Source organism: Acartia tonsa, chromosome 11 (genome assembly GCF_053477335.1).
Source record: "Acartia tonsa isolate MP-2025a chromosome 11, ASM5347733v1, whole genome shotgun sequence".
Lineage (NCBI taxonomy): Eukaryota > Metazoa > Arthropoda > Copepoda > Calanoida > Acartiidae > Acartia > Acartia tonsa.
Genome location: NC_137270.1, coordinates 7,961,453 through 7,988,367, shown reverse-complemented (window position 1 = coordinate 7,988,367; position 26,915 = coordinate 7,961,453). Strand labels below are relative to the sequence as shown.

At 32.0% G+C, this 26,915-nt stretch overlaps 4 protein-coding genes across 4 annotated transcripts; 2 read left to right on the top strand and 2 right to left on the bottom strand.

Annotated features, from left to right (window-relative positions):
- Positions 1–4,358: 4,358 nt before the first annotated feature.
- Positions 4,359–7,813, top strand: LOC145331414 (72 kDa type IV collagenase-like). The gene is made up of 6 exons (XM_080176046.1): positions 4,359–4,660; positions 5,746–5,865; positions 6,168–6,271; positions 6,522–6,654; positions 7,002–7,060; positions 7,561–7,813. The coding sequence occupies exons 1-6, from the start codon at positions 4,497–4,499 to the stop codon at positions 7,656–7,658; spliced, it is 678 nt and encodes a 225-aa protein (XP_080032172.1). The 5' UTR covers positions 4,359–4,496; the 3' UTR covers positions 7,659–7,813.
- Positions 7,814–9,676: 1,863 nt separating this feature from the next.
- Positions 9,677–12,091, bottom strand: LOC145332261 (matrix metalloproteinase-9-like). The gene is made up of 6 exons (XM_080177211.1): positions 11,949–12,091; positions 11,404–11,508; positions 10,906–11,012; positions 10,691–10,775; positions 10,250–10,308; positions 9,677–10,051 (listed from the first exon to the last, which is right to left on the bottom strand). Exons 1-6 carry the CDS (start codon positions 12,011–12,013, stop codon positions 9,906–9,908), a joined length of 567 nt encoding a protein of 188 aa, XP_080033337.1. The 5' UTR covers positions 12,014–12,091; the 3' UTR covers positions 9,677–9,905.
- A 3,523-nt stretch (positions 12,092–15,614) lies between these two features.
- Positions 15,615–17,799, bottom strand: LOC145332260 (matrix metalloproteinase-9-like). Its single transcript, XM_080177210.1, has 6 exons — positions 17,655–17,799; positions 17,120–17,224; positions 16,759–16,865; positions 16,497–16,638; positions 16,083–16,141; positions 15,615–15,875 (listed from the first exon to the last, which is right to left on the bottom strand). The coding sequence occupies exons 1-6, from the start codon at positions 17,696–17,698 to the stop codon at positions 15,778–15,780; spliced, it is 555 nt and encodes a 184-aa protein (XP_080033336.1). The 5' UTR covers positions 17,699–17,799; the 3' UTR covers positions 15,615–15,777.
- A 1,657-nt stretch (positions 17,800–19,456) lies between these two features.
- Positions 19,457–23,012, top strand: LOC145332257 (uncharacterized). Its single transcript, XM_080177208.1, has 2 exons — positions 19,457–19,632; positions 19,932–23,012. Exon 2 carries the CDS (start codon positions 20,482–20,484, stop codon positions 22,876–22,878), a length of 2,397 nt encoding a protein of 798 aa, XP_080033334.1. The 5' UTR covers positions 19,457–19,632; positions 19,932–20,481; the 3' UTR covers positions 22,879–23,012.
- The last annotated feature ends 3,903 nt before the right edge of the window (positions 23,013–26,915 follow it).

Here is a 26,915-nt window from a genome sequence, read left to right as displayed (position 1 = left end):
ACTTTATTATTTCTTCTATTGTAAATGTTTAAAATTGTAAATAAATAATATATTTCAATTTTCTAGTTGTTTTAATACAATTTATCCAAAAAAGAGAGCAATTCATCGACTGAAAGTATTTGCACAGAGAAAAAATTGCCATGTGCAATAATGAACCAAAAAAAATTTGCCCAAGAACATTTCAAAGCCACTTGAAATTTTTGAGATTAGAAGTTACTTAAGTTACAAATAAATTTACCAAACACATAGAAAAAAAATTAAAGTAGATTAATCTTTTTAAACTACTAAATATTGAAATTAACTTTTATATGAAAACTTTATAAACCAGAAAAACAAATTTGACAAAAATAAAAGATTAAGTTGAGATTTATGCTTATTTTGAATAATATTAGAAGATAAACCACCAAATCCTTATAGTAAAGTAAAAGGATGTATTTTTGTCTGTGTCTTTGTATGTTTGTTCCCAAGGATCTCGCTAACCGCTGAACTGATCGAGATCTCCTTAACAGGGTAGCTTTTTATTGTTCCCGGGAAGGTTCATAACTAATTTTGGCTTTTACGTAGAGACTTGAACGTAACAGACATATGTGAAATAGAATAAAAAAAAACATTTAAAGTGCCACTAGAGGCCTCTAGGGGACGTATCCGCTGGTATCTAATACACCATTTGAATTAAATGATCGGGAATATGCAAAAAGTTTCTTATCATCAACCGAAGCCTGATATCAATAAATTTGAGTAGATAATATTTATTTAGTCACCCCCAAATTCGGGCATAATCATTTGAAGAATTAGAAATGGATATTTTAAAAATTGAATTATCTTCAATTAAAAGTTAACCATTCAGTTGTACAGAAACTCTCAAATTATAATGGCAAAGGCTTAGATAAAGCAAAATAATTATTCTATTTGTTAGCCATTCTATCTGATGATAATCTCATTTTCAAAATAGTTTGGTATGCAATTTCTTTTGCCCATTCAATAAATTGTTTAAAATTTAAATCCCAAGCTTTCTACTTTTCTATAATTAGGGTCTATATTTCCGTCCATACGTACATAATGGTCAGCTCCTTCTTTTAATTTAGACATGTTACAATTTTCTTATCAATTTCAAACTTTGGATGTTGATTCCTGTTACAATAAGATATGACTCAAAAGCGTAGCAGCTCTATAGTCGTTATCTGAAAGTCTGTACGTTCATTTAAACATGCTGACTTCTATCTCTTTCACAACGATTTTTTGTGTGATATAATTTTCCTATTCATCTGAAATTGAGAACAATGATTCTTAGGACTACAAAGCACAATATTTTAAGCAAAGTGTCCCGATAATCAAGTCCTAAAAATGTAAGTATGTTCTTAAACAGTATCAAGTATTTAATCAATTTTGAAACACGTTTATATACAATTTTGTCTGTATCTATAGATTGATGTACTGCTTATTAATTTTTGACACTCTACAACTGATCACGTTCATTTGTTATACTGTTTGATTTCAGAGCTTCGCTCTTATGGATATTGGCGTGAAGTAAAGAATATAGGGGACAATGACCCTATGCCGGATTTGTCTGTTATATCATCTTCAGAAATATAAACACAGTTGGGTCCCAGCATTAGAAATAAAACCAATTTTCTAGCAGACGAATAGGGTGGTATTTGGGGGCAAGTAGTTGTTTATACTTTACATCTATACTTATACTTTTATTGTATACCTGTTCATTATAGTGAATATGCATATCTACTTACTTTTATTTGTGAATGGTTTGGAAGCGTCCCTGAATAGATTAGTGGGATTTTTTTGTTTGCCTTGCTTGACGTGTAATTGTAAAGAGGCTTCACCTAAAAGTTAGAACGAAAGTTAATGAGTTAACTTTGATAATCTTTATTGAGAACCATGCAGAATGCTTTAAAAAACAATTTATGATGTTCATAAAATAGAAAATCTGCAAAATAAAACAAACTGTGCAAACATAAAAAATTTGTTTCTTAAAAAGAAATGTAGACATAATGATTATCAGATGAGATATCCAAACTTTTTGTATGTCCATTTAAAAAAAGTCATTGTCCGGAATTTGCTGTAATTCACACAAAACAAAAACACTGTTAAATACAACCAAAAACTTTTATCAGGGCTCAGCACCTCCGCCTCGAATTGAAAGTAACTTTTATGCAAAAAAAAATTCGGAAAGATGAATTTTCTGCTTAGAAACACGTTTATACATCTATTTGAATTTTAATGTTATATGATTTCACTGAGGCTGACCCGAGGCTGCCGAGCCCTGGTTTCTCGGCTTGTAGGAATTTCTAATGTCCACTGGCCGCTGGAATAAAAAGTTGTTGAACTGACAACGAACTTAAATAACCAATGATGACAACATCAATAAAAGCTCAAAAGTCAAATGGTAGAACAAATGAACATAAAAACTTGTAAAAGGCAAAACTTAATAAGCAGAATATCAATTCAAAGATATAGACAAAATTATGTATAATTAACAAACTTAATTAGCAGAAATAGATTTATTAATACTTGGATCTTACACCAGATTTTTATGTTTTATAATAAAGTGAACTCAGTAGGGGGCTAAAATGAAGATATCCTTAATCTCCCTCCTTCCTCATCCCCTTACAATCAGATAAATAGGATAATATTTTCATACAAAAAATTATTGTCAACAAGTTAAAAAGATTACTATGTTTTAAATGGACGTACGGCTACGTCTTAGAGTTGCTACGCTTTCTAAATCACACCTAATTTTACAGGAATCATCATCCAAAGTTTGAAATCGATAGGACAATTATATTATTCCTAAATCAACTTACGTACAGACCCTAATTATATAAAAGCTTTCCTTTAAAAAAGAAAATGGCCTGTAGGAATTTTTTGGTATAGTCACTTTGGGGGCGTTTCATCGTATTTTCACAATAGCTTATTGCATATTTCTAGCTCCTGCGGGGCCAATTGCCTAACCCCGCGGGCTTAACCTAAACTAAAATAACCTATCTAAAGATACTGTTAAAATACGACGAAACGCCCTTTAAGTGGCGTTGTCAAGAAAGGGACTATACCCAATATTTTTTTCAATTCCTCTAGGACAATTTAAAAAAAAACGGCTAATTTTTGACCTCCAATTTCCTGTAATTGGCGGTTACATACCGCCATTTTATACAATGAAACTGAAAAGTATGTTAATAACCGCTACAAAGCGGGTAAATTAAGGTTTTCTACTCATGTTATCATCGTTTGTTATAGTAAACTAGACTTTTAAACCAGTTTTAATAAACAATATAAGCAAAATTTTATTTTCTTCAACAACAGAGGTGTTCATTTTTAAAGTTATGTTCTTTTTGGTACTCGAACTCAATATGTGTTCTATAGGCGTTTTTTCCCTTCCTCTGTCTGACTCTGCAACTATGTATGTATCTATCTACTTGAGGTAGCGGGCTATGGCTATCCTGCTTTTGGATAGATTTATTTAATGTTTTATTTAATTTTTTGGTTTTACAATAGAAAACAAGGATGACAACATCCATAAAAGCGAAGCACTGAAACGGTAGGACAAACGGACATGAACATTTATATAGTGTCAGAACTGAATAATCAGAATATAAATGCATAAGAGTCGAAGCAAAATTGTAAGTAAATTTTTTGAAAAACTGCTTTATACAGGATAATGTTAAGTGCAGTCAATATTTTCTAAAATGACTATAACATTTGGAATAATAGTGCAGCTATTACCTTTTATGATACAAATAAGGATTTTAATTGCCAATTATCTGAAAAGTTTATATTCTTGATATGATTTTTTTTGAAATTTTATAACTCTGCGAACCCTAAATCTTCATGCGGTTTTTAATATCTTTGTTATTTATACTAAAATATTTAATAAAATTTATAATAAAATATTTTTTTTATAAATGAATTATTATTTAATTACCTTTTTAAAAGTAACTGCATCAATATTCCATGAAAAAAAAAATATTGACTGCATTTAATGGACATACTTAAATATTTAGGACTTGAGTTGCTTCGCTTATAACATTATACTTTGCTTTCCCAGGAATCAATATACCAAAAATCAGATTAATCGGATGATTAGATCACATAAAAATTTGTTGTTAAAAAAGTAAAAAAATCTACATGTTAAAAATGGACGTACGGACATTTTGGTAATGATTATAGAGTTGCTTTTTAAATCGTACCTAACTACTAAAGGAATCACCATGCAAAATTTGAAATCGATAGGACAATTCTAACATGCCTAAATTAACAAAAAAAGCTATCCGTTACGGACGGACCGACCCTAATTATAGAAAAGCTTCGCTTTTAAAAAGAAAGATCTCCTACCCCACACATACAACCACGCATTTATGCATACATTCAACCCTAAAAAGAGAAAGCCAAAAACTTTGCGCATCCTGCATGTATAAAAACCATGAGTTTCCTTATTGTTCTTCACTTTTTGCAGAACCACCAACAAGAGCACAAAGATTGAAACTATGTTTGTTTCCAGCTTAATTGCAGCATTGTTGTTCCAGGCCTCATATGTTGCCTCACTAGATCACTATGCAGCACCAGCACCATATGTTGCCTCACAGGCAGCACCAGCACCATATGTTGCCTCACAGGCAGCACCAGCACCATATGTTGCCTTGCATCAAAGGTAAATTTTAGATTTTTACTTAACTTTGTACCAGCGCCTTTGAGGGAAGGGAAGACGAAGCCCATTTTGTTCCGAATTTGTATCACTTTTGAAAAGTGCGACTCCAGTTACGTCATATTTTTCTTTCCCGAAAAAGGGAAGGGGGAAAGAAAAAAAAGGGAAGGGGGGAAGAAAAAAGAGATGAGAGAAAAGGGGGTTTTCCCCATCTCTTTTGAAGAGATTTTCTTTCCCCCTTCCCTTTTTCAGGAAAGAAAAATATGATGTAACTGGAGTCGCACTTTTCAAAAGTGATACAAATTCGGAACAAAATGGGCTTCGTCGGAAGGGAAAGTCGAAGTCCCTCCCCCCTCCCATTTTTAAATATAGTTTTAAAAGAAAAAGTAAAAAAATTGGGAGGGTGTTATTTTTTTCTAGGGACAATTTCTCTTTGGAGTGTGGTACCCTTCCCCAACAATTGTTCTGAACCTTCCCAGGACCCATGATAAGCTACTCTGTAAAGGAAAACCATATTAGTTCTGTGGTTAGCAATATCCTTTGATACACACATACAGTCACATAGACATCCTTTTATTTTATAATAAGGATATGTAGGAGTTTGCAAATTTTTAAATACGGATTAGACCAGACAACCACCTTAAATATTTTTCATTGAACCCTAATTTTGCAGAAAGTCTTTATCTTAACAAGCTTACACTTTAAAAGAATGGAAAGCATTACCAATTTTAAAAACAATGCTAAAAATTGTATGTCATTAATAATTTCAAGTATATGCTTTGTTTATGCAGGAAAAAGCAAATCTCTCATTTTTTTCATCTACTGCATTGTTTCCTAAAATAAAAGTGTAAGCAGACAAATCTTAGAATCAGTAAGGTGTCATTATGAGGTTAATGGTCGTAGGGGGTACAGCATTTCAACTACCGCTTCTCTATTCTTTAGCATGGTTTCTAAGAGAAAAGCTTGAAATATACTCAGCATTTTATATATTTAAACAAATATAGAATAATGCAGCACCAGCAGCTAAGTGTAAAACAATCTATTGTTTAGTCCAAAGCAAATGATTAAAATTCAAATCTGACTTTTTTTAGAGTTATCCCCTACAGCTTGGCTCATGCTTTATTGGCTCACTATACACCACAAGGACAATGTACAACCATCAAATATCAGAAATGTGTATTTCCATTTATCTACAATGGCAGAACCTACAAGTAAGTATTCTTCTTTGTTTGCTTTATATTCCTATTTATATTTACCAGCGGCTAAGCCCCTAAATTCTAGGAGATTTTTTATTCAAAGGGATATGGAGGGGCAGAAAAATAGCCTAAAACCATACCCAGATATAATTTATAAAAAAAAGTCTAAAACCATCTAGGGACATTTATGAGAAGCTACACTGTGAAGGAGAACCAGATTGGTTCAGCGGTTAGCGAGATCCTTTGCTACAGACAAAAAGCTATCTACTTCATACTCTTAAATATAAATACTAATTTAAATTTTATCTCTACTTTAGTCATTGTACCACAGATGGAAACTATGGAAACTATTGGTGTGCCACTTCAACCTATGGAGATGGAAGAGTTGTACCTGGCAGTTGGGATGCCTGTAGTACAGAAAGTAAGCATAAACTATTTACATGAGAGAATGGGTAAAAACATAAAATTTGTTTGTTGTTTAATACTTTAGGTCAAGTCAGGTTACTGTAAAACCCCACAACAGAAGTATACAGTGGGTACAAGCCCTATTGGGTTAGGGCCCTCCCAATGAGTTAGGCATTGGAAAAAATAACCTCTTAGTTTTCAATCCATCTCAAAGCCCATTAGTTTAAAGTAAAGCTTCAATACACATAATGTTATTTATCTTCTAGCTTGTGCTCTGGAGACAAAAGTAACAGCACAACGAAGCATCACAACCTACGTAGCATCACAACAACGAGCAGGAGGATATTGTAGAACTACATCTGGACCTGACACTGGAAGACAATGCAAGTTTCCATTTACGTAAGTGAATTATAAATTACATTTTTCAAAATTTTAGCTTGTTTTGGCTTAAGCTAGGTATTACATAAACCTTCAAATATCCTACATTTTATATTTGAAACTTTAAAGCCATTAATATACTCTGATTAGTTTAATATCCTAATGAAATTAAAACAAAAATACTCTATTCAACCTGAAATTGTCTAAGGTCTCAAATAAATATACTTGTTAAAATGGGTTATGTTATAAAACATTAATGTATAATAACTCATTCTATAATCTTTGGCGTATTAGTCTGAAAATTACTTTACTTGCTATTGCATAATTTTCCAATTTTCCAAATTTTCTAATTAATTAAATTTTTTCAGGTTCAAAGGAGAAACCTATTATTCATGTGGACAATGGAAGTGGGGAGGACATGGACATGGTAAGTTAGAATTTCTAAGTGTGATTTTATCCTAAAATTAGAGTTATTAAAATTTTTATGATATTGGAAATATTTCTTTATCAGAAGAAAGTGAAAAAAAAGTTGAAATTAATAAGATGAGACATGAGGGGTTGAAGTGAGTTAGAGAATTTCAGATATGAAAATTATTTGCTTCACGGATTTTATGACTTTCAAAGAAAATATTTAATCGTATTCATTTGAATCCGGTGGATAGGAACCGGTTCTCATCCATACGAAAAACCTATGTCTAGCATCGTATCATATCCAGCTTTCTACGAATATAAAATGTTCAATCATAATATTAAAACCAGTTTTTTTAGCTGGTGCCTTCGGCACCTCGGGGCTAAAAAAAAACTAGTGTTAATCTCATAATTGTACATTCTATATCCACGGAAAGCCATTTATAATACGATGCGAGAAATAACTATTAAAACTTTATTTTGTGGTGTTCTTGTTCATGAAAATTCTGAATTGTTTAGGTCAATACTGGTGTTCCACACAGACAGATCATTATGGCAACCACCTTGATGGGCAAGGCTTCTATGGATTCTGTGGTGTTGGAGATGGATGCTATTGATTTCAACTGATACTGCTAATACTTGGTGAAAACACCTAAAAAAATAAAGCATTGTTATTATTTTTTTTAAAGTTCGAGCTTTTAATAATTTACATACAATTTGTAATTTGTCATGTTTTCAATTAATTTTGTGAATAAAATATACTCTGTCAAAATTGTTTTTAAAAGCGAAGCTTTTCTATAATTAGGGTCGGTCCGTCCGTACGTCTGTACGTCCGTCCGTAACGGAGAGCTCTTTTCGTTTATTTAGGCATATTAGAATTGTCGGGTATAGTCCTTTCCACGACATCCCTCCATAAGGAGCGATTCTTCGTATTTTTAAAATGGCTATTTATAGGTTATTTTAGGTTAGGTTAGGTTATATTGTGTTAGGTGATTGCCCCACAGGGTTAGGTAATTGGCCCCGCAGGGTTAGAGCCCCCCGCAGGGGCTAGAAATAGGAGAAAAGCTACTGTGAAAAATACGAAGAATCGCTCCTTATGGAGGGATGTCGTGGAAAGGACTATACCCGAATTGTCCTATCGATTTCAAATTTTGCATGGTGATTCCTTTCATAGTTAGGTACGATTAAGAAATCGTAGCAACTCTATAATCATCACCAAAATGTCCGTACGTCCATTTTAAACATGTTGATTTTTTACTTTTTTAACAACAAATTTTTATGTTATCTAATCATCCAATTGATCTGATTTTTGGTATATTGATTCCTGGGACAACAAAGTATAATTTAATAAGCGAAGCAACTGTATAATCAGGTCCTAAAAATGTAAGTATGTACATAAACATTATCCTGAATCAAGCAGTTTTTTTAACAAATTTACTTACAATTTTGCTTTGACTCTTATACATTTATATTATTATTATTCAGTTCTGACACTAAGTGTTAATGTCCGTTTGTCCTACCTTTTCAGTGCTTCGCTTTTATGGATGTTTTCATCCTTGTTTTAATATAAATATTTAATTGTATAATAACTTATAAAAGTTTTAAAACAAGGTATAAATCAAAATGCAAGTGGCGCTGACCAGTGGGACTTTATAAAGATTTTTGTGTATTTTATCGATACATCCTGGTAGGTGTTGGTACCCTCCCACAAAATAGCTATAAACCTAACCAGGACCTATAAAAGGCTACACTGTAAAGGAGAACCATAATGGTTCAAGGGTTAGCAAGATCCTTTTGTACAAACAGACGGAATAGATTCCGGAATTTATTATCATAGTTACTTTGTGTTTGGGGCAAAAAAAGGAATAAAGAATATATTTAGTATTGTTCAGGCACCTTCAAATTAACCTGGATTAACAAAGATATTATTTTTGGCAACAAAAATCAAATTTTCAATTTCTTTTGTATATTTGTGACATAAACCCTTAGCGCTTTTCTCTATCTCATATTCTGTGTGTGAAAGATAGAGAGCCATAACTGAGCAACTTTTTAAATATGGGTATGACAAATAACCCAGAGTTGGAATTTTTTCAATATCTCTATCCCGCCACTGTTTTCCAGCATCTTCTGCCACCGCCGAAATTTATGTTTTGAAATTTCTACATAAAGAAAAAAATTTCTTCTAGCTAAAAAAAATAAGGAAATTACAGCCTTTTAAAATTTTCAAGTGTAAAACTACCTAAAAACAAAGGTTGTGAAAGGGTAAAGGAAGCAAAAAATGACTTTCACTCCCTTATAGTCAAAATTCATTATCAGGGGACACGCACAAAATTGTCTAGCCATCTTTAATAATAGCCGAGAGATAAACATTCTTCTAGATTACTATATTCAAATATTATTAGAGTTAGTGTGAACTAGGGTGTATGAAAACCACAATTTCAGATGTCTACGGGCCTTAAAAATGACAAGAAAGCATTGTATAAAATTGATTTGTTGGAAGAATTAAAAACTAGATGCCTTTTTTCATAAAGGCATAAAAAATCTATTAAATATTTTAGGTTAGGTATGTTACCAATAAGTTTTCTAATTTAAATGGACTAAGCTGTACAAAAATAATTGAGAAAAAAAAACACAATTTTTCAACAGAATATATTTTTATTAACAAAATTGAAAACATAACAAATAACTTTCAATAGATATAACAAAAATTTGTAAGAATTTAGTTGAGATTCAGGTAACTGTAGTTTAGAGTTAGGTTAAGAATTACATTTAAAAAAAAGTTTTTGTATGTTTTGTAAACTGTTAAAACAGCTAAAACTTTTTAGAAATTATCAATGCTTAATTTTTGATGGAATGTGATGGTTTCACCAGATTCTAGAAGTGGGTGCGGGATATCCACCATTACTAGGGTAAGAATTTGTAGAACAACTATCATCACAGAATCCATAGTAGCCTTTGCCATTGATGTGGCGGCCGTAACGATCAGTCCTTGTGGAACACCAGGTTTTACCTAAACAGTTCAGAATTATAATAAACAAGAACACCACACAATAAACAAATAAGAAATCTGACACACTCTAACACAATTAAACTTCTAATCTTACTATTTTCCCCTTTTATTAACTGTCTTTAAACTTGGCAATGTTTTCATGTCATATTACTGCATACTAATCATAGGATACAATAGCACTTTCAAATTCTAACTTACCATATCCATGTCCTCCCCACCTCCATTGTGCACAGGAATAATAGGTTTGTCCTTGGTAGCTAAAATAATATCAATTATGAAATAGTTGGAAAATTATGCAATAACAAGAAAAATAATTTTAAGAAAATATAAAATAATATTGAATTATAAATGAGTTAATAAATAAGATCATATTTTGGGTGAAATTGCTCTGTTTTATAACACACCCCATTTAAAGAACAATTACTTAAGATAGGATCATTTTCAGGTTGATTAGAATATCTGTGTTTAAGTTTTATTATGATATTAAAATGTGTATTTTAAACACTATTTTGAATATAAATAAATTAGTAATGGCCTTAAAGTTTAATATATAAAAGTAAGATATTTGAAAAATCATGTAAGATTTGGATTTATCTTTGCTTGAAAATTTTTGAAAAAAGTTATTTATAAATCACTTACCTAAAGGGAAAAATACATTTACTTCCAGCATCAGGTCCAGATGTTGTTCTACTGCAGGATCTTGGTGGTTCTTGCAGTGCACAAGCTATAAAAAAAACATTATTAGGTATATTGATGCTTTCCCTCATAGTGTGAAAACTGAAAGCCCTTATAAATATTTGAAATAAATTATAAACAAAGTCACCCAACCTCTCATGTAAATAGTTTATACTTACTTTGTCTGTTACAGTCCTCCCATCTATTAGGTATAGCTACTCCATCACTATAGGTTTCATAGGCACACCAAGGTTGTCCATTTTCACTGTTGTCTGTGGTACACTCACTAAGAGTATAATGATAATTTATATGTTCAGAATATGAAGGGTTTCTGAAAATTGATTTACTCAGCCTAAATTATGAGTACTAGATTGGTAAGAAACAAAATTTACTAAAGAAATGATTAAACTTTATGACTGAAGGATGAAATGACTTTATTTTTACATAATATTATCCTGGGATATAAAACAGTGAGATTTTTTTTTGTCTGAAGCTAAGGATCTTGGGAACTACTGGTTCAAATTGGCTATATTTTTCAGATTTATTCACATCTTGGGGTGCTTTTAGGCTATATTCTGACATCCCTTAAAGGTTAGAGGCGAAGCAACTAGACGATCAATAATGAGCTAAAAAACTTATAAATGAGAATATTTAGCAAAAAAAACTAGAATACTTACTAGTAGGTCTTGCCCTTGTAGGTAAATGGAAATACACACTTCTGACCATAGATTGTTGTACATTGTAAAGGTGGTGCTGGTGCTGCCTGACGCCAAGAACGCATGCTAAAAAATCAGATTTTAAGTTAAATCATCATTAAATTGTCCGATATAGATTTTTAGAAATATGTAAAATAAGCCCCCCTTCCCTATATTTTTTTTACTTCTAGCAAACACTTTGATGTCAGGGGCAGATTTATAATTATTGATTATATTTATCAATCATACTTTCTGAATTTATAACTTTCAGGAGGTTTTAAATTATTTTCAGTGTTGTATTTTCCCCAAAATAAAAAAGACATATAAATATGATAAATTTTATTATAATTAAAACTTAGAATGTTAGAATTTTTAAAAGAGTTTAACTCTTATTGCCCACTCTACTAAAGAAACATGCAAATTTGATATAGATAACTTTTGTATATAAATCTACATAAATTATTTATTTAATAAAACTAAGTAAAACCAAATGTATTTATGTAGTTTAGTGAAAATCCAAAATTTACCTTCCATGAGAGGCAACATATGCAGCCTGGAACAGCAATGCTGTAATCAAACTTGAAACAAACATTTCTAATGAATGTTTGTGCTCTTGTTGGTGGTTATTTGAAAAGTGTGGAGCAGAATAGAAAATCTCAATTTATATACATGTGTGGGGTGCTAATTTTAATATTTTTTCCTATTTAGGGGGTGAACTAGGGTTTATGCATACGTCGGTGTGAATGAGGGCATGTGTATGTAAGGATATTTCTTCCTACCCTGTCAGAAAATGTTAAATGGAGTGAACAATTAGCATATGGGGGGATTTCCAATCCTGTTAAAAAGAACAGCCAGTTTTTAGCAAATTTACAGCAAATCTTTACAGTTGTTTAGGTGTTTGTTAGATAAATTTAACTTTTTTATTTGTTTAAAATAAGAATTTTAAGGAAAAATAGTAATTTTAATACTTTTAGTAGTTTTCAGTTGCTAAGATTTTATAGAAACTTAATATAATAAAATTACTACCGGCTATGCCACTAGAGACCTCTAAGTTCACTTGAGACAAAAAAGGGTATAGTTGACCCTTAATTTTGAATTCTAGTTTTAAAAAGAAAATAATAATTTTTTGGGGGAAAATTCATTTATCCAAGGACAATTTCTCTTGGGAGTGTAAAGTAAGTGAAATCCTCAGACAGTTACTTTTATATACAGTTTCAATAAAGAAAAAATTTAGAAAAACGTTTAAAAAACCTCAAAATTTAATGGAGAATTTTTTTCTCGTTCTTTGTAAAATTCCCTCAAAATATTGAATTGTCAGTCAAGCCATTTACAAGATCTAAGTGGACTGGACATACATAGAGAAATGTATTTACTTTATTATATGCTATGCACCTAGAGGCCTCTAGGCGCACCTGACATGATGGGGGGTTGAATTTGACCATCCATTCTTGAATTTAGTTTCATAAAGTTTTGAAGGGGTAATTTTTTTTCTTGGGGCGATTACTCTTGGGAGGGTGGCAGTACCCTCCCACAAAATAGTTATACATCTTCCCAGGACCTATGAAAAGCTTTATATAAAGGAAAACCGAATTGGTCCAGCGGTTATTGAGATTAGCTACAAATAGATAGTTACACAATAAGACACGCAAACAAACATCTTTTTACTTTTATTGATAAAAAGTATTGTATTGATGTTTTTTTGTGTTTAAAATTGGGCGTTTTAAAACCTTTTTTTCCAAAGGTTGTACTAAGAAAATATATTTGTAATTCACAACTAAAAGAATATATGTCAAGTACCAAAGCGCGCTCGAAAAGGCGGACTGATTGAAATACCTACTCGCTATAATTTCCTGCATAAGATGAAGGCCACGAATTTGTAATTTATATTTTTTATATTATTAGGTTTTTAGTTTAAGTTAGGTTTTAAGTTATTTATTTACTAGCGGATTCGCCCCCTAGCCTCTAGGGGCTTTGCCCCAAGAGGTTTGATCAAACAAATTTTTCGTGTTTTAGATTTTAAAGAAATTTTTTTTTTAAATTTGGGGGGAGGGGGGGTGATTTTTTTTGCAGGGGGGGGGGATAGTCGACCGTTTTAATTTTAGTTTTAAAACGAAATTTTTTTTTTTTTTTTGGGGGGGGGTTTCCCACCCTCCAAGAAAATAGTTAAAAACCTTCCCAGAACCTATGAGAAGCTACCCTATAAAGGAGAACCCGATCGGTTCAGCGGTTAGCGAGATCCTTTGCTACAAACAAACAGACAAACAGACAGACATCATGCTACTTTGTATTATAGATTACTGCAATTTTTTCAATTTTTACATTTATTTTATTAACTTTTAATGGTTAGCTCTTTTTGTTAATTTAGACATATTAGAATTGTTTTATTATAATTTCAAACTTAGAAGATATGATTTGAAAGCATAGCAGCTCTATAATCTACACCAGAATGTCCATATGTTCATTTAAACCCACCTAACCAAATCAGAATCATTTTTCTCCGTAGATTGGGAAGTTCTACAAATTATGCCTTAAAAAGATGTTTACCTACAGTAACTGATCATTAATATATTAATAGATAAAGACTAATTTACAAGGTTTTTGGTCTGATAAAACAACTTTAAATGCAGCTCCCAAATTGTATAGTATTCACACCAATAGAACTGGAATATGTGCCAAATATTTTGCACTTGTTTCTAATGATATGCAATCCTTGTAACTTTTAAGACATTATCTTTTTCAACCTTCTAATTCACGTTCATAGCTGCATTTAAACTTATTTCACAAACATATTATAAGATTAATTGTGGTATTGTTTGCCACAAATCATTAAATATTGAAAATCTTTTAATTTTCAAGAAGGAGAGAATATATAATTATATGTAATTTCCCTCAAACTGCTGATAAAGCACTGAAAAACTCCCCCTTTATCCTTATTTAGAAACAAATAAAAATTATTGTAATAGCAGTAATATCCTTGTTCTCAGCTGTGTTTTTTATATATAAAGACACTATCCTGTACAATGTACGATTACTTGATGTGCATCCCTAATGATGATACACAAGATTAATCCTTCTGTATATTACAATTAGTGGTTGAAACGTTTAAACACTCAACTAATTGAACCAAACAATCAAAATTCAATATAAGTCCCTAAAGTATTTAAGCCAACAAATAAGAAAACGTTATTATAGAACTTTGGGGACTAGTGTAATAAACAGCCCAATGTCCCCTCTCTCCTTGGTAAATAATACTGGTAAAGAATTTTATTGTTAAACTTAGTTATGATTCCTAAGCCGAGGTTAAAATTGGTAAAGGTTGGATAGCCCACAGGCTTAGGGCATGGAGGTAAACAACCCACAGGGTTATTGCCCCTGCAGTCATGAAGCAAAAAAAACAACTTCTTTTAAAGGTTATTCAATGAAGTAGCGTTCTGGAGCTGTTTGATTTTGGTGCGGCTCCCTCCGGCTCCGACCTAAAATCAAGAAAAAACTCGACATATTTTTTTCCAGCGTCTAGTTTTGACTTTTGAAGGTTTTAAACGTTCAATTTTTGATAAAAATGGACTTGAAAAACTTAATAGGGGCATTTGCACATGACAAAACAAGAGTTACCAAATTATAATTTATAAAAAATCTCTTTATTGATCTAGTCCGAAGCTAGAGCCGTTTTTTAACGAAAACTACGGCTCCGGCTCCAGCAAAATATGGCGGCTCCGGCTCCGCAACACTGCAATAAAGAAAAGTATCTAAATGGTTATGTTTTTAGCAGTTTTGACTTTTTTTAGCTACACAAAGAAAAAGAGACCCCTCTCCCTCAATCATGCCTAAACTTTTTGTTATTTCATTTGTTGGGGATGTGTTCTATTTGGCGAGAGGAGTAAAGCAAATAATATTTTACATTTGATGGGGGACACTAAAGATTTTAATCCAACAAATGAGAGAATGTAATTCAAAAACTAAGTAAACTCAAATTTTCACTTTTCTCCTTTTTTAAAATTTGCATTGCTAACTCTAAACCCAAATTTTTCAGTTTGTATATTCTGATCTTTAACCAACAAAATCTATTTGGTTATTTCAAACAATGATCGGTTTTGTTACTTTCTCTAAAGACTTTTACCTATGATTTGAATGGAACCCTTTTTTAAAACTGCATTTTAGAATAAAATGTTGGTATAATTGATGAAAAAAATTAATTACAACAGAATGTATTTTTATTCACAAAATTGAATAACAAATAACTTTTAACAGAAATAACAAAAATTATCAATAATTTAGTTGATATTCAGGTAACTAGTTCAATTCAACAAAGTAAGGTTAGTCTTTGGTTAGACCCAAAAAAAATTATTGTTGTTGGAATCAATAGCACCCAGTTCCAACACCACAGAATCCATAGTAGCCTTGACCATTGATGTGGTTGCCATAATAATCAGTCTTTGTGGAACACCAGTATTGACCTAAACAGTTCAAAATTTTTATAAACAAGAACACCACATAATAAATTTTTTTTTAACTAAAGTCATAAAATTTTTGAAGCAAATAATATTCCTGTCTGCCATTCTCTAACCCACCTCAACCTTATATCTTATCATTTGACTGTCTTCAAACTAAGCAATGTTTCCTTATCATATACCAGAACACTATAATCAAAGGATAGAACTTACCGTGTCCATGTCCTCCCCACTTCCATTGTCCACAGGAATAATAGGTTTCTCCTTTGTACCTGAAAAAATATCAATAAAAATAATTTTCAGACCAAAATGTCAAATTTACAGAATCATAAATGAGTTGTTATATAAGATCATACATTGTGTAAAATGTTTTTATAACATACTTCATTTAAAGAGTAACTACTCAGATACATTAGAGACCTTAGATAATTTTTAGGTTGAGTAAATTATTTGTCTTTTAATTTTACTATGATATTAATATTTATCTTTTAGATATTACTCAGAATAAAATGATTAATGGCTTCAAAGTTTAAAATATAAAAAGTAGGATATTTTATATTTAAGTTTATGTCATATTTAGACTTATCTTTAAGGTAAAATAAAAAAAGATATTTATAATTCACTTACGTAAAGGGAAACTCGCACTGACTTCCAGCATCAGGTCCAGATGTAGTTACACAATATCCTGGTGTGTTCTTCCCTGGTTTTGGGATTTTGGGTTTTTGCTTTTGGGGTTTTGGTTTTGGGGCGGTTCGGTACAGTGAACAAGCTATAAAATAAATATCATTTAATTTTAATTTAATATCAAGACTGCTTGAAATAAACAAAAATCAGTCATAGCAATATAAAATGGAAAGTAAAATACTTCATGTAAATAGTTTATGCTTACTTTTTCCGTTACAGTCCTCCCAGTTATTAGGTATAGCTACTCCATTACTATAGGTTGCAGTGGCACACCAAGCATTTCCATTTACACTGTTAGCTGTTGTACACTTACTAAATTAAAGTATAATATCAATTTATATTTTCAGAGTATATAAGTATAAATATTTACTTAGCCTACTTTTATATTTATAAAATCTTAAATTGATTGTATTTTTCATGAAAGTTTTTTTCCTCACAAAGTAAGTTTATTTTTGGCTATTTTCTGACATTCCTTGAAGGTTATGGTCTAAGCAACTAGAAAATTAATAATAAGCTAAATATAACTTAGAAACAAGAAAATTAGGCAAAAAAACAAGAAAACTTACTTGTAGGTCTTGCCCTTGTAGGTAAATGGAAATACACATTTCTCACCATAGATTGTTGTACATTGTGTTCTTGGTACTAGTGGTGGTGCTGCATAGTGGCTGTAGCTAAAATATCAAATTTTGTTAAATCCTCCTCTTTGGCAAAACATAATATTGGCCCTTAGATTTTTAAAAATATGTCAAAATAAGCTCATCACATCCCCCTCCCCCACACCACCACGAATTCTACTTTTATATTTCCTTGCAAATACTGATGATTATATTTATGAATTATAAACCCCCTCCTGAATTAATAACTTTTAGAAAGCATATAATTTATTGTCAATGTTGTAATCAATCCCAACACAAAATAGGAAATGTAATAAAGCTTAAACTGTATTATTTTTAAATCCTATTTGAAATATTTCAAAGGGTGAACTCTTATTGCAAACCCTTCAAAAAAAACTTGCAAAGTTGAAATAAATAAGTAATGTACATAATATCACTATAAAAATAATCATTTTTAAAAATTTTAATTAAAAAAAATTCTATTTACCCTGCATGGAACAGTAATGCTGTAATTAAAGTTGAAACAAACATTTCTTTATGATAAAAGATTGTATTTGTGATCTTGTTGGTGGTTCTTTGAAAAGTGAGGAGCAAAAGAGAAAATCCTAGTTTATATACATGTGTGGTGTGCTAATTTTTTTATCTTTCTCTTTTCTAAGGAGGTGAATGTATTGTATATGCATATGTCGGTTTGAAGAGCGCAGGTGAATGTTGGGATATTTCTTCCTACCCTGTCAAAAAATGTTAAATGGTTGAGTGAGGAATATACATTCAATTTTTAGCAAATGTTTCAGAATTTTAAGTAATAAAGGAGTAATTATAATTCTTTGTTGTACTTAAGTTGCATTTTTAGATTTTATTAAACCCTAAAATTATAAAATTACTAGAGACAACTAGATGCATTTGAGAGAAAAGAATGAGGGAGGTAAAGTTGACCCTCATCTTTAAATTTTAGTTTTAAATGAAAATAATAATTTCTTTTATGGAAATATATATCAGGGCAATTTCTCTTGGGAGGGTTAAGGTACCTTCCCCCAAATAGGTCAAAGCCTTCCCTGAACCTAATATAGTAAGCTTTATTGTTAAGGAGAAAAGTATTGGTTCAGCAAATACTGAATCCAACAATCAACAACCCCACATTTTTAATTTTTAAAAAAATTGGGGGGGGGGGGTTTATTTTTTCTAGGTGCGATTTTTTCTTGGAACCTTCCCAGAACCTAAGAGAAGCTTCATTGTAGAGGAGAACCATAATGGTCCAGTGGTTAGTGAGGTTAGCTACAGAAAGAACACTAAAATATTCTAACTTTTATATAAGGAAAGAATTGTTTTAATATTTTTCTGTGTGTAAAATGGGACTGGCCTTTTAAAACTTTTTTTTTCACAGGGTTGAAAATAAATAAAATAATTGTAATTCACAACTAAAAGTTTTAGTGTGTAGTACCAGAGCGCGCACGAAAATACATCATTAATCATAAACAAGGATAAAAACATCCATAAAAGCGAAGAAGAAACAAATATGCAAACTTGTAGAGTGTCAGAACTGAATAAACAGAATTTAAATGTATAAGTCTAAACAAAGCACATTTTTAGGACTTGATTACATTATTACGAGGGGATGCTTGTAACAGAGTAACTTGTTGTAATAGGAATCATATTCCAAAAATGAATAGGATAATTATATAATACAAAAATTTGTTGTCAAAAAAGTTAAAAATTTGCATTTTTTAAATAGACGTAGGGACTTTCTGGTAACAATTATGTAGTTGCTATGTTTCCTAAATTATAGAAAAGCTTTGCTTTAAAAATGAAATGTTTATTAGAATACTTTGTGCTGGCTATGATATAAAGATATAAGCAAATAAAAGTTTGTCTTATCAATTTTTAAATTAGAATTTAGGAGATCATGTAAAGGACGCCCAAGCTTTTTAAAGGAGGGGGGGGGGGGGCAATATTAAATTTTTTAGTTCTATTAGTCCCTTAAAATTTAAAATGCAAATTAAATTTCTATTTTAGGGGCACAGCCGCTAGAGACAAAGGGCCACTCCTCTACGCTTATGATGGAGGTCACAAACCACTGTAAAACTTTCTATTCTCAATGTTTTTGGTAAATTACACTTTTTATAAGTTTTCAGTAATTTTCTTGTTACTGCAATTTTTTTTTCATGATTATATCTAATTTTATATACATATTTGTCTTAACCTCTTTTCGAGGAAGCTTTGTGTTTATCAAGTGCAAAATTAATTCCTTATCATTAATCCAAAAAACTAAGCGCAAATGTCGTCTTTTTTGGCTTTCCCTTCATAATGTGACGCAGCATGGATTGTTTATATGCGCCCACGTTTTCCACTTTTGAATGAGATATGAGAGTGTGAAGATTTCGGAGAACAAAATTGGGCCTATCATTGGTCTCATTGAGTGTGAACTACCCTAGTATATCAGGGATTTGAAACCATAAGAGCTTCAGGTAGAATTTGTTAATTTGATTAAGAAGTATGGTGTATAGGACGATTATATGTAGTTTTAAAAAAGGCTTTAGCCAGCTAAGCATGAAACTTAATTATGATTAATATATGTTTTAGTAATTTTTATGTGCCTTATTGTTGCATTTAACAATGATTTATTAAACCAAATAATTTTCCTTTAAAGCCAAAGTTTCCAAAGATTCTTTAACCATAAGAAAAGAAAAAGATTTTTTTAGTGCTCAAAGTTTTAAGATAACGAATAATATTTTATTCTGTTTATTAATTGATCTTGTAATTTCAGGTCTTTTGAAATAATTTCATCAATAAATCTATATTCAAACCTGCTGTTGAAACTTGATGGTTCCTGGTATTGGGGGTTTGTATGTTCGCCAACTGATCTCGTGAACTTCCCGCTAATTCGGAAGTCAAGCTCAACCAAAGTGTCATGGTTGAGACAATTTCAAAGGACTTGAAGTTTAGGCGTTAGCAAATTTCAAAGTCTTAAAGTTTGATGGAGCTGCACAAGCGAATTTCAAATGAATGATGGTTGAAGGCGCTGCACAAGCAATTTCAAAGTATCTGATGAATAGGCGTTAGCATTCATCAAGAGATCAATAGCATCTAGATTATTGATGCAAAAAAGAAAGAGCTGCACAAGCAATTTCAAATGAATGATGGTTGAAGGCGCTGCACAAGCAATTTCAAATGGTTCTGAAGAATAGGCATTAGCATTCTTCAAAGAATCTGAAGAATAGGCGTTAGCATTCTTCAATAAATCAATAGCATATAGTATATTGATGCAAAAAAAACATTGACAATTTTTCTGTGAAATAATTACCTAGTGAATCAATATGGTGCTCACTAAAAAGCAGAAAATTGAGCGAGCTATCGCTATTGGCAATGAAAGGCTAGAGGTGTTTGACGAACAGATAAAAGTGTTTTATGAAAATCTAAAAGCCTGCCAAAGTTTTAGTTCATGTGAAAATGTGAATTTAAAATCAATTCGTGACATTTTTAGTGAGGTCAAGGATCAATCTGACCTAATAAAAAGTCTAAAACCTGCCGTGGATACTAGTGAGCTGCGCGAGTTCAAGCGTGATTTGGATGAAGCTAGTGAGCAGAAAACTGTTGCAGATAAAGTTTATGCGTCGTTGGAGCAGTGTACAAAAATTCTGTACTGGCTTGACAATGATTCAGACGACGCGAGGTCAAGCACTGTCGCCAAGAACCTCGACGTCATTGAGAAGGTGAAGATGGACATGGGAGTGCTTAAAATTTCCATGGAGTTGCGCCAAGAAGTACGTGATATGTACCGAAGGCTTAGAGAGATGGAACGTCGTTCATCTAACTTGGATGAGAGTGGGACACCTGCCATTCTCTCCAGAAGTATGTCTGCCGTGGACATTCGGAGTTCCAACCCGCAGTATGGGCGCTGGGACAACAGTTTGTTGCCGTCGTTCGACGGTACTGACACGGATTACCCAAACTTTAAACAGGTCTTTAAGGACCTGTGCTCTGGTTATGGATTTGCTGACCAGAGGTTAAGTCTGATGTTGTGTATGGAGAAGGTGATAACCAACCCGGAACTACGCAAGCAAGTGTCAGCGATTAGAGATCATAATGAACAATGGGCGTTTCTTGATCAGATGTTTTTATCAAACACTCGCCGGTTCATGAGGATTTTAACTAAGTTGAACAAGATGAAACCTGTGGATAAACCTGTGGACGTGGTTAGCGCAATTGCTACCTTCAAGAGCATGATGCAGGAGGTAGAAGCCATCGTTGGTTCTGCAGCTAAGGATTACAATCACCTAACTCTTATTCATATTTTTAAAGACAAGTGCCCTGAAAATTTGAGAGACAAAATTATGATGGAGCTAGGTAGCATGAACCAACCAAACATCCAGAAGATTGTAGAACTGCTGGAGAGGACCAGGGGTGCCATGTTGGCCGGTGATATGTCCTATGACAATGGCGCCGGCAAGAGAAATCGTGATAGAGCTGCCGCCGCGCAAGTGTCTGGCCGCAGTGACAATGAGAATGGAAAGGCTGGAAAGGACAAGGCTTCCAAGTGGAACAGTGCATGTCCTGTTGAAAATTGCGAGGATAAACATCCTATTTTCCGTTGTCCCACATTTAAGAAGATGGATGTTGTTGACCGAAAAAAAGTTGTCCAGCAGAATAAATTGTGTGAACTCTGCCTGTGTGAGGGTCATGCTGCTGACAATTGTAATAAATCGGATAAGCTTGGTGTCTGTGGCACCAATAATTGCGACGGTTATCATAGTCGTATGTTGCATGAGGCTAGTGCTAGTGTGAATACAGTCTACAAATTAAGTTCTGAGCCTAGCACATGTACCTTCCTGCTGCAAATAGTTCCAGTTGTAGCACCTGGCGGCGGCGCCTGCCATGCCGCCGTCATGTTTGATTCGGGTTCGAGTCTACCACTTATATCTGAGAAGATGTCCCACAAGTTGAAGCTGAAATCTACCGGCAGATATACAAACATTTCTGTTGCTGACGGTAGTGAATCATCCTGCCGCAGTGTGGTGTTCTATCTGAAGGACAGGGATGGTAACTTGAGAGAATTTGAGGCAGCTGTTATGCCTAACCTCGGAGGTGGCAACGAGATGCGCTCGGTCCATCCGGAAACCGCCGCCAAAATATTTAAGATGCCGCCAGAAAGATTTACATATATTAGTGGAGGCTTAGATATCATCATTGGAAATACACATCCTGACGTGTTTCCATCAACCTACCAGAAAGTGGGCCAGTCTATGTTGTGGCGAACCATTTTTGGTAGTGGTTTTATCTGTACAAGTGCTGACTATGGAGCTGGTCAGCAGAAATCTGCATATAAAGCTGCCGTAGCGGTGGATAATGAACCGGTTGGTACTGCCGTAGCTGTTGATAATGAGCCGGTTAGTACTGCCGTAGCTGTTGATAATGAGCCGGTTGGGTCTGCCGTAGCTGCTATTGATAATGATGTTAGTTGTGCTGCAGTTATTCCTGATGATATTGGTAACGTTACTGTAGCCGTTGAGGATATTGTTACGGCGGGTATTGAGCCGCTGAATGATTCGGTTCCAGCCGGACAAGAGCCGACGGGAGTTTCGGTTCCGGCTGGACAAAAACCGGTAGATGATTCTAAATTTTATGACAGTCACACTTTTATTACTTGCCCTGGTGCTGTCATGAATCAAGAATCGACTTGGCTGCTGCCAACCTTGCCGCCCGACAAAGGGTAAGAGGCCTGCAAATGGCGGGTGGAAATATGGCGGGTGTTGCCGCCAGAAAGTCATTGAAAAATTTCAAACCACACATATCTAATCTACGACATAAACTATTTATGTGAAAATGATCTTTAAAGAAAAAATATTACAAGTTATATTAAGCTTGTGAAGGGAACCTAAAAAGGTTCTGCAAAGAATAAGTATTCATTATTCAACTAATTTTATTATTCATATTTAAGCACAAAAATTCTACAAAATTGTTTAGACTTTTAAAGCAGATTTAAAAGATTTTGGTTTCTTTAAGTATGATTTTGAAAAGCAAAAGTTTGTGTGTATTAACTACCAAATGATTTTTGCAGTTTTTTTTTAGATTGAGAAAAATAGATTTTTTAAAATTATTTTTCGAGGTATTTTTTTCATGGTTCACGTTTGCTTAAAAAATGTTATTTCTCAGATTCTCATATGAGATAATGCATTAAAGTAAAGAACACAACATGTAAAATTATTATGATAATGTTTAAAAATATTTCTGATTATTATTTTAAAAAGATTATCGCAAAAAATCAAGATATTTGTTTTAATTTGTAAGCAAATAAAGTTTTTTCTTTCACTCCGGAGGCAAGGATTCCTAATAATCCACGCGTAAAGATTTTTTCTTCATTCCGAGAGCAGAGATTCGTAGTAATATATGTACCTAGTGACTTCGGACAATTTTAAACTTTGAGAAGTATTTTATAGCAATTATTTCCTAGGTACATATATTTTCGTTCATGTTTAAATATAAACTCTATTTTCTATGAGATAAGCATTTATAATAATGAACACGATGTAGGATATTATTAAATTATTGATTATTATTTATATGAATATCACAGAATTAATTTAAGATAAACTATGCATATTTTAAATTAACCTTTCCTTCATTTTATCGCAGATATTAAAATAAAAGCGGTTATTAAAAATTATGATAATAATTGATTCTTATTTTATGGAAATTGAGATTTTTTTTAGTAAAAAAGCCACATTTTTCAGATGCCTATTTTTATGCCTAAAATAAGGATCAAATGAAATGCGATAAAATTTTATTCTATTTCATATGCTCAAATTTAATTTTATTGAGTTTAATTTCTTTTCAAAAGTACAATTCATTATAAAACTTACCTGAAAAGTTTAACAAAAAGGAATAAATGTGTCGAGGTTGCGTGATTCGATATTTATTCTAAGAAAAAAAAAATCAAGTATTTTTTTAGCAGATTTTTTTTAAAAATTATATATGAATTTCAATCAAGTAAAACATTTTTATTCAGATCAAGGAATGATTGAAAATTCATATTTAAAGTCTCATATTTTTTACAAAGAAAAATTGGTATTTTTTCATAATTCCAATGAAAATTCTAACGAGGATATTATTATTTTGCTATTCTTTAAGTATTAAAAAGTTTTATTTGTTGATTAAGATATTACAGTTCTTATTCATTAGGTTTGAAAAACTTTCTGCCCAAGGATTTTGAAAAATTTTTTCTTACTACTCTTTTTGATGCTTAACAAATTTAGTTTTAAGTACCTATAAATCTTAATTTTCTTGTCTAAGATTTATTTCGTTTTATTTTTACCATTATTGTTTACATTTACATTTCAACCTGATTTCGTAGGTACTTATTGATTTATTAATAATGATTTATTACCTATTGATTATGAAATGATTATTATCTAGTATAGTTGTTATATTACAACATCATGATTAATAGGATTATCCATTTTAGGATTTGTGTATGTGATCTTATGATTGTCATGTGCATGGAATGTTGTATGGTACAAACCAATCCCCATCCTTCTATCCTAAAATGTGAGGTATTATGAGTCCTAGTGAGGAGTATAATATTGTGTATGCATTTCACGGGGTTTCATTTAGTTAGGAGCAAAATTGTCACGTTTTCGGGATGTGGCCATTCTCATGTGATTATGGTGAGTTGAGTTTAGTGAGAAATGTTGCTAGTGCTCAGCGCAAAAAAACCTTGAATCTCGTTAAGGAAGTTAATTTGACTTTCAAACGGGGGGTGTGTCTTAACCTCTTTTCGAGGAAGCTTTGTGTTTATCAAGTGCAAAATTAATTCCTTATCATTAATCCAAAAAACTAAGCGCAAATGTCGTCTTTTTTGGCTTTCCCTTCATAATGTGACGCAGCATGGATTGTTTATATGCGCCCACGTTTTCCACTTTTGAATGAGATATGAGAGTGTGAAGATTTCGGAGAACAAAATTGGGCCTATCATTGGTCTCATTGAGTGTGAACTACCCTAGTATATCAGGGATTTGAAACCATAAGAGCTTCAGGTAGAATTTGTTAATTTGATTAAGAAGTATGGTGTATAGGACGATTATATGTAGTTTTAAAAAAGGCTTTAGCCAGCTAAGCATGAAACTTAATTATGATTAATATATGTTTTAGTAATTTTTATGTGCCTTATTGTTGCATTTAACAATGATTTATTAAACCAAATAATTTTCCTTTAAAGCCAAAGTTTCCAAAGATTCTTTAACCATAAGAAAAGAAAAAGATTTTTTTAGTGCTCAAAGTTTTAAGATAACGAATAATATTTTATTCTGTTTATTAATTGATCTTGTAATTTCAGGTCTTTTGAAATAATTTCATCAATAAATCTATATTCAAACCTGCTGTTGAAACTTGATGGTTCCTGGTATTGGGGGTTTGTATGTTCGCCAACTGATCTCGTGAACTTCCCGCTAATTCGGAAGTCAAGCTCAACCAAAGTGTCATGGTTGAGACAATATTTTATCAGATCAACATTTGAAAATAACTTTTTTCATTCTCAAATACTGTTGTTTTTCAAAACTTTGAATTAGTTAAAATAAGGATGAAAAAATTCAAAAAAGCAAAAATTAAACAAGGTGTTTTTATTATAATTTAATTTATTGTTTGATTAAGATATTATTGGATCAAGGCAAATTTAAAAGGTTTATTTATTTGATTCTTTATTTGTCTTAATTATTTACATTAAAAAGTTATTATGAGAGTTATTATAACAATACAAGTTAAAACTAATTTAAAATTTTCTCTTAATAAAATGTGTCAGTTGGAAGTAAAAAAAAGAGAGAGAAAATTGAAGATGAAAAAAAAATTTGCAAGGTTAATGTTACTACAAAACAACTTTCTCTTTGTGGTAAATGAGTTCAATCAAACAATGAAGCAAATCTAATAAATAGAGCAACCTGTTATAAAATAGCGGTAAATAACCACCAGAAATCCATATACCAAATGAATACCAAAATTAAAAATTAGTTATTTGTTGAAATGTATTTACCCTCTTCATAACCTTTTTAGTCTAAATGACATAAATCATATCAATTTAATTTACATATTAAAAGATTGGTAAAAAGAAATTTGTGGAACTATGAAGGCAGAAAATGTTGCTAAAAAAAGAAAATAATATGATCAACCTTGTAGTTTTAACTGGATGTTAAAAGTTAACTAATCATGTCTAGGTTGAAGTAAACACTTCTAACATACCTATTTTCACGGTAAAAGCTATCCATTATGGACAGACAAACTGACATTAGATTTGGCAAAGTTTCATTTTGTTGCAAATTTTTGCAGACAAGTAATGTTACTATGTTCGGGTAAGACAGTTGTATGATTTGGTATTGAATCAAGGACAATTACGTCCAACATTAGAAAAATGGAAAACTCAAGGCAAACCTAGAAAGAAATAAGATATGTATGACAGACACACAGACAGTTTTTCTTTTCAGTTTTCTACAAAGAAAAAACCTGTTAGGAGGATTTTATTTCAGAGAGGAGAAAATAAACCTTTAAGCTACCCGGCACAAAATTAATTTTGTTATTTTCTGTGATAGGGGTAATTTTTAAAAGCGAAGCTTTTCTGTAATTAGGGTCGGTCCGTCCGTCCGTCCGTCCGTAACGGATTGCTTTTTTCGTTAGTTTAGGCATGTTAGAATTGTCCTATCGATTTCAAACTTTGCATGGTCATTCCTGTAGTAGTTAGGTACGATTTAGAAAGCGTAGCAACTCT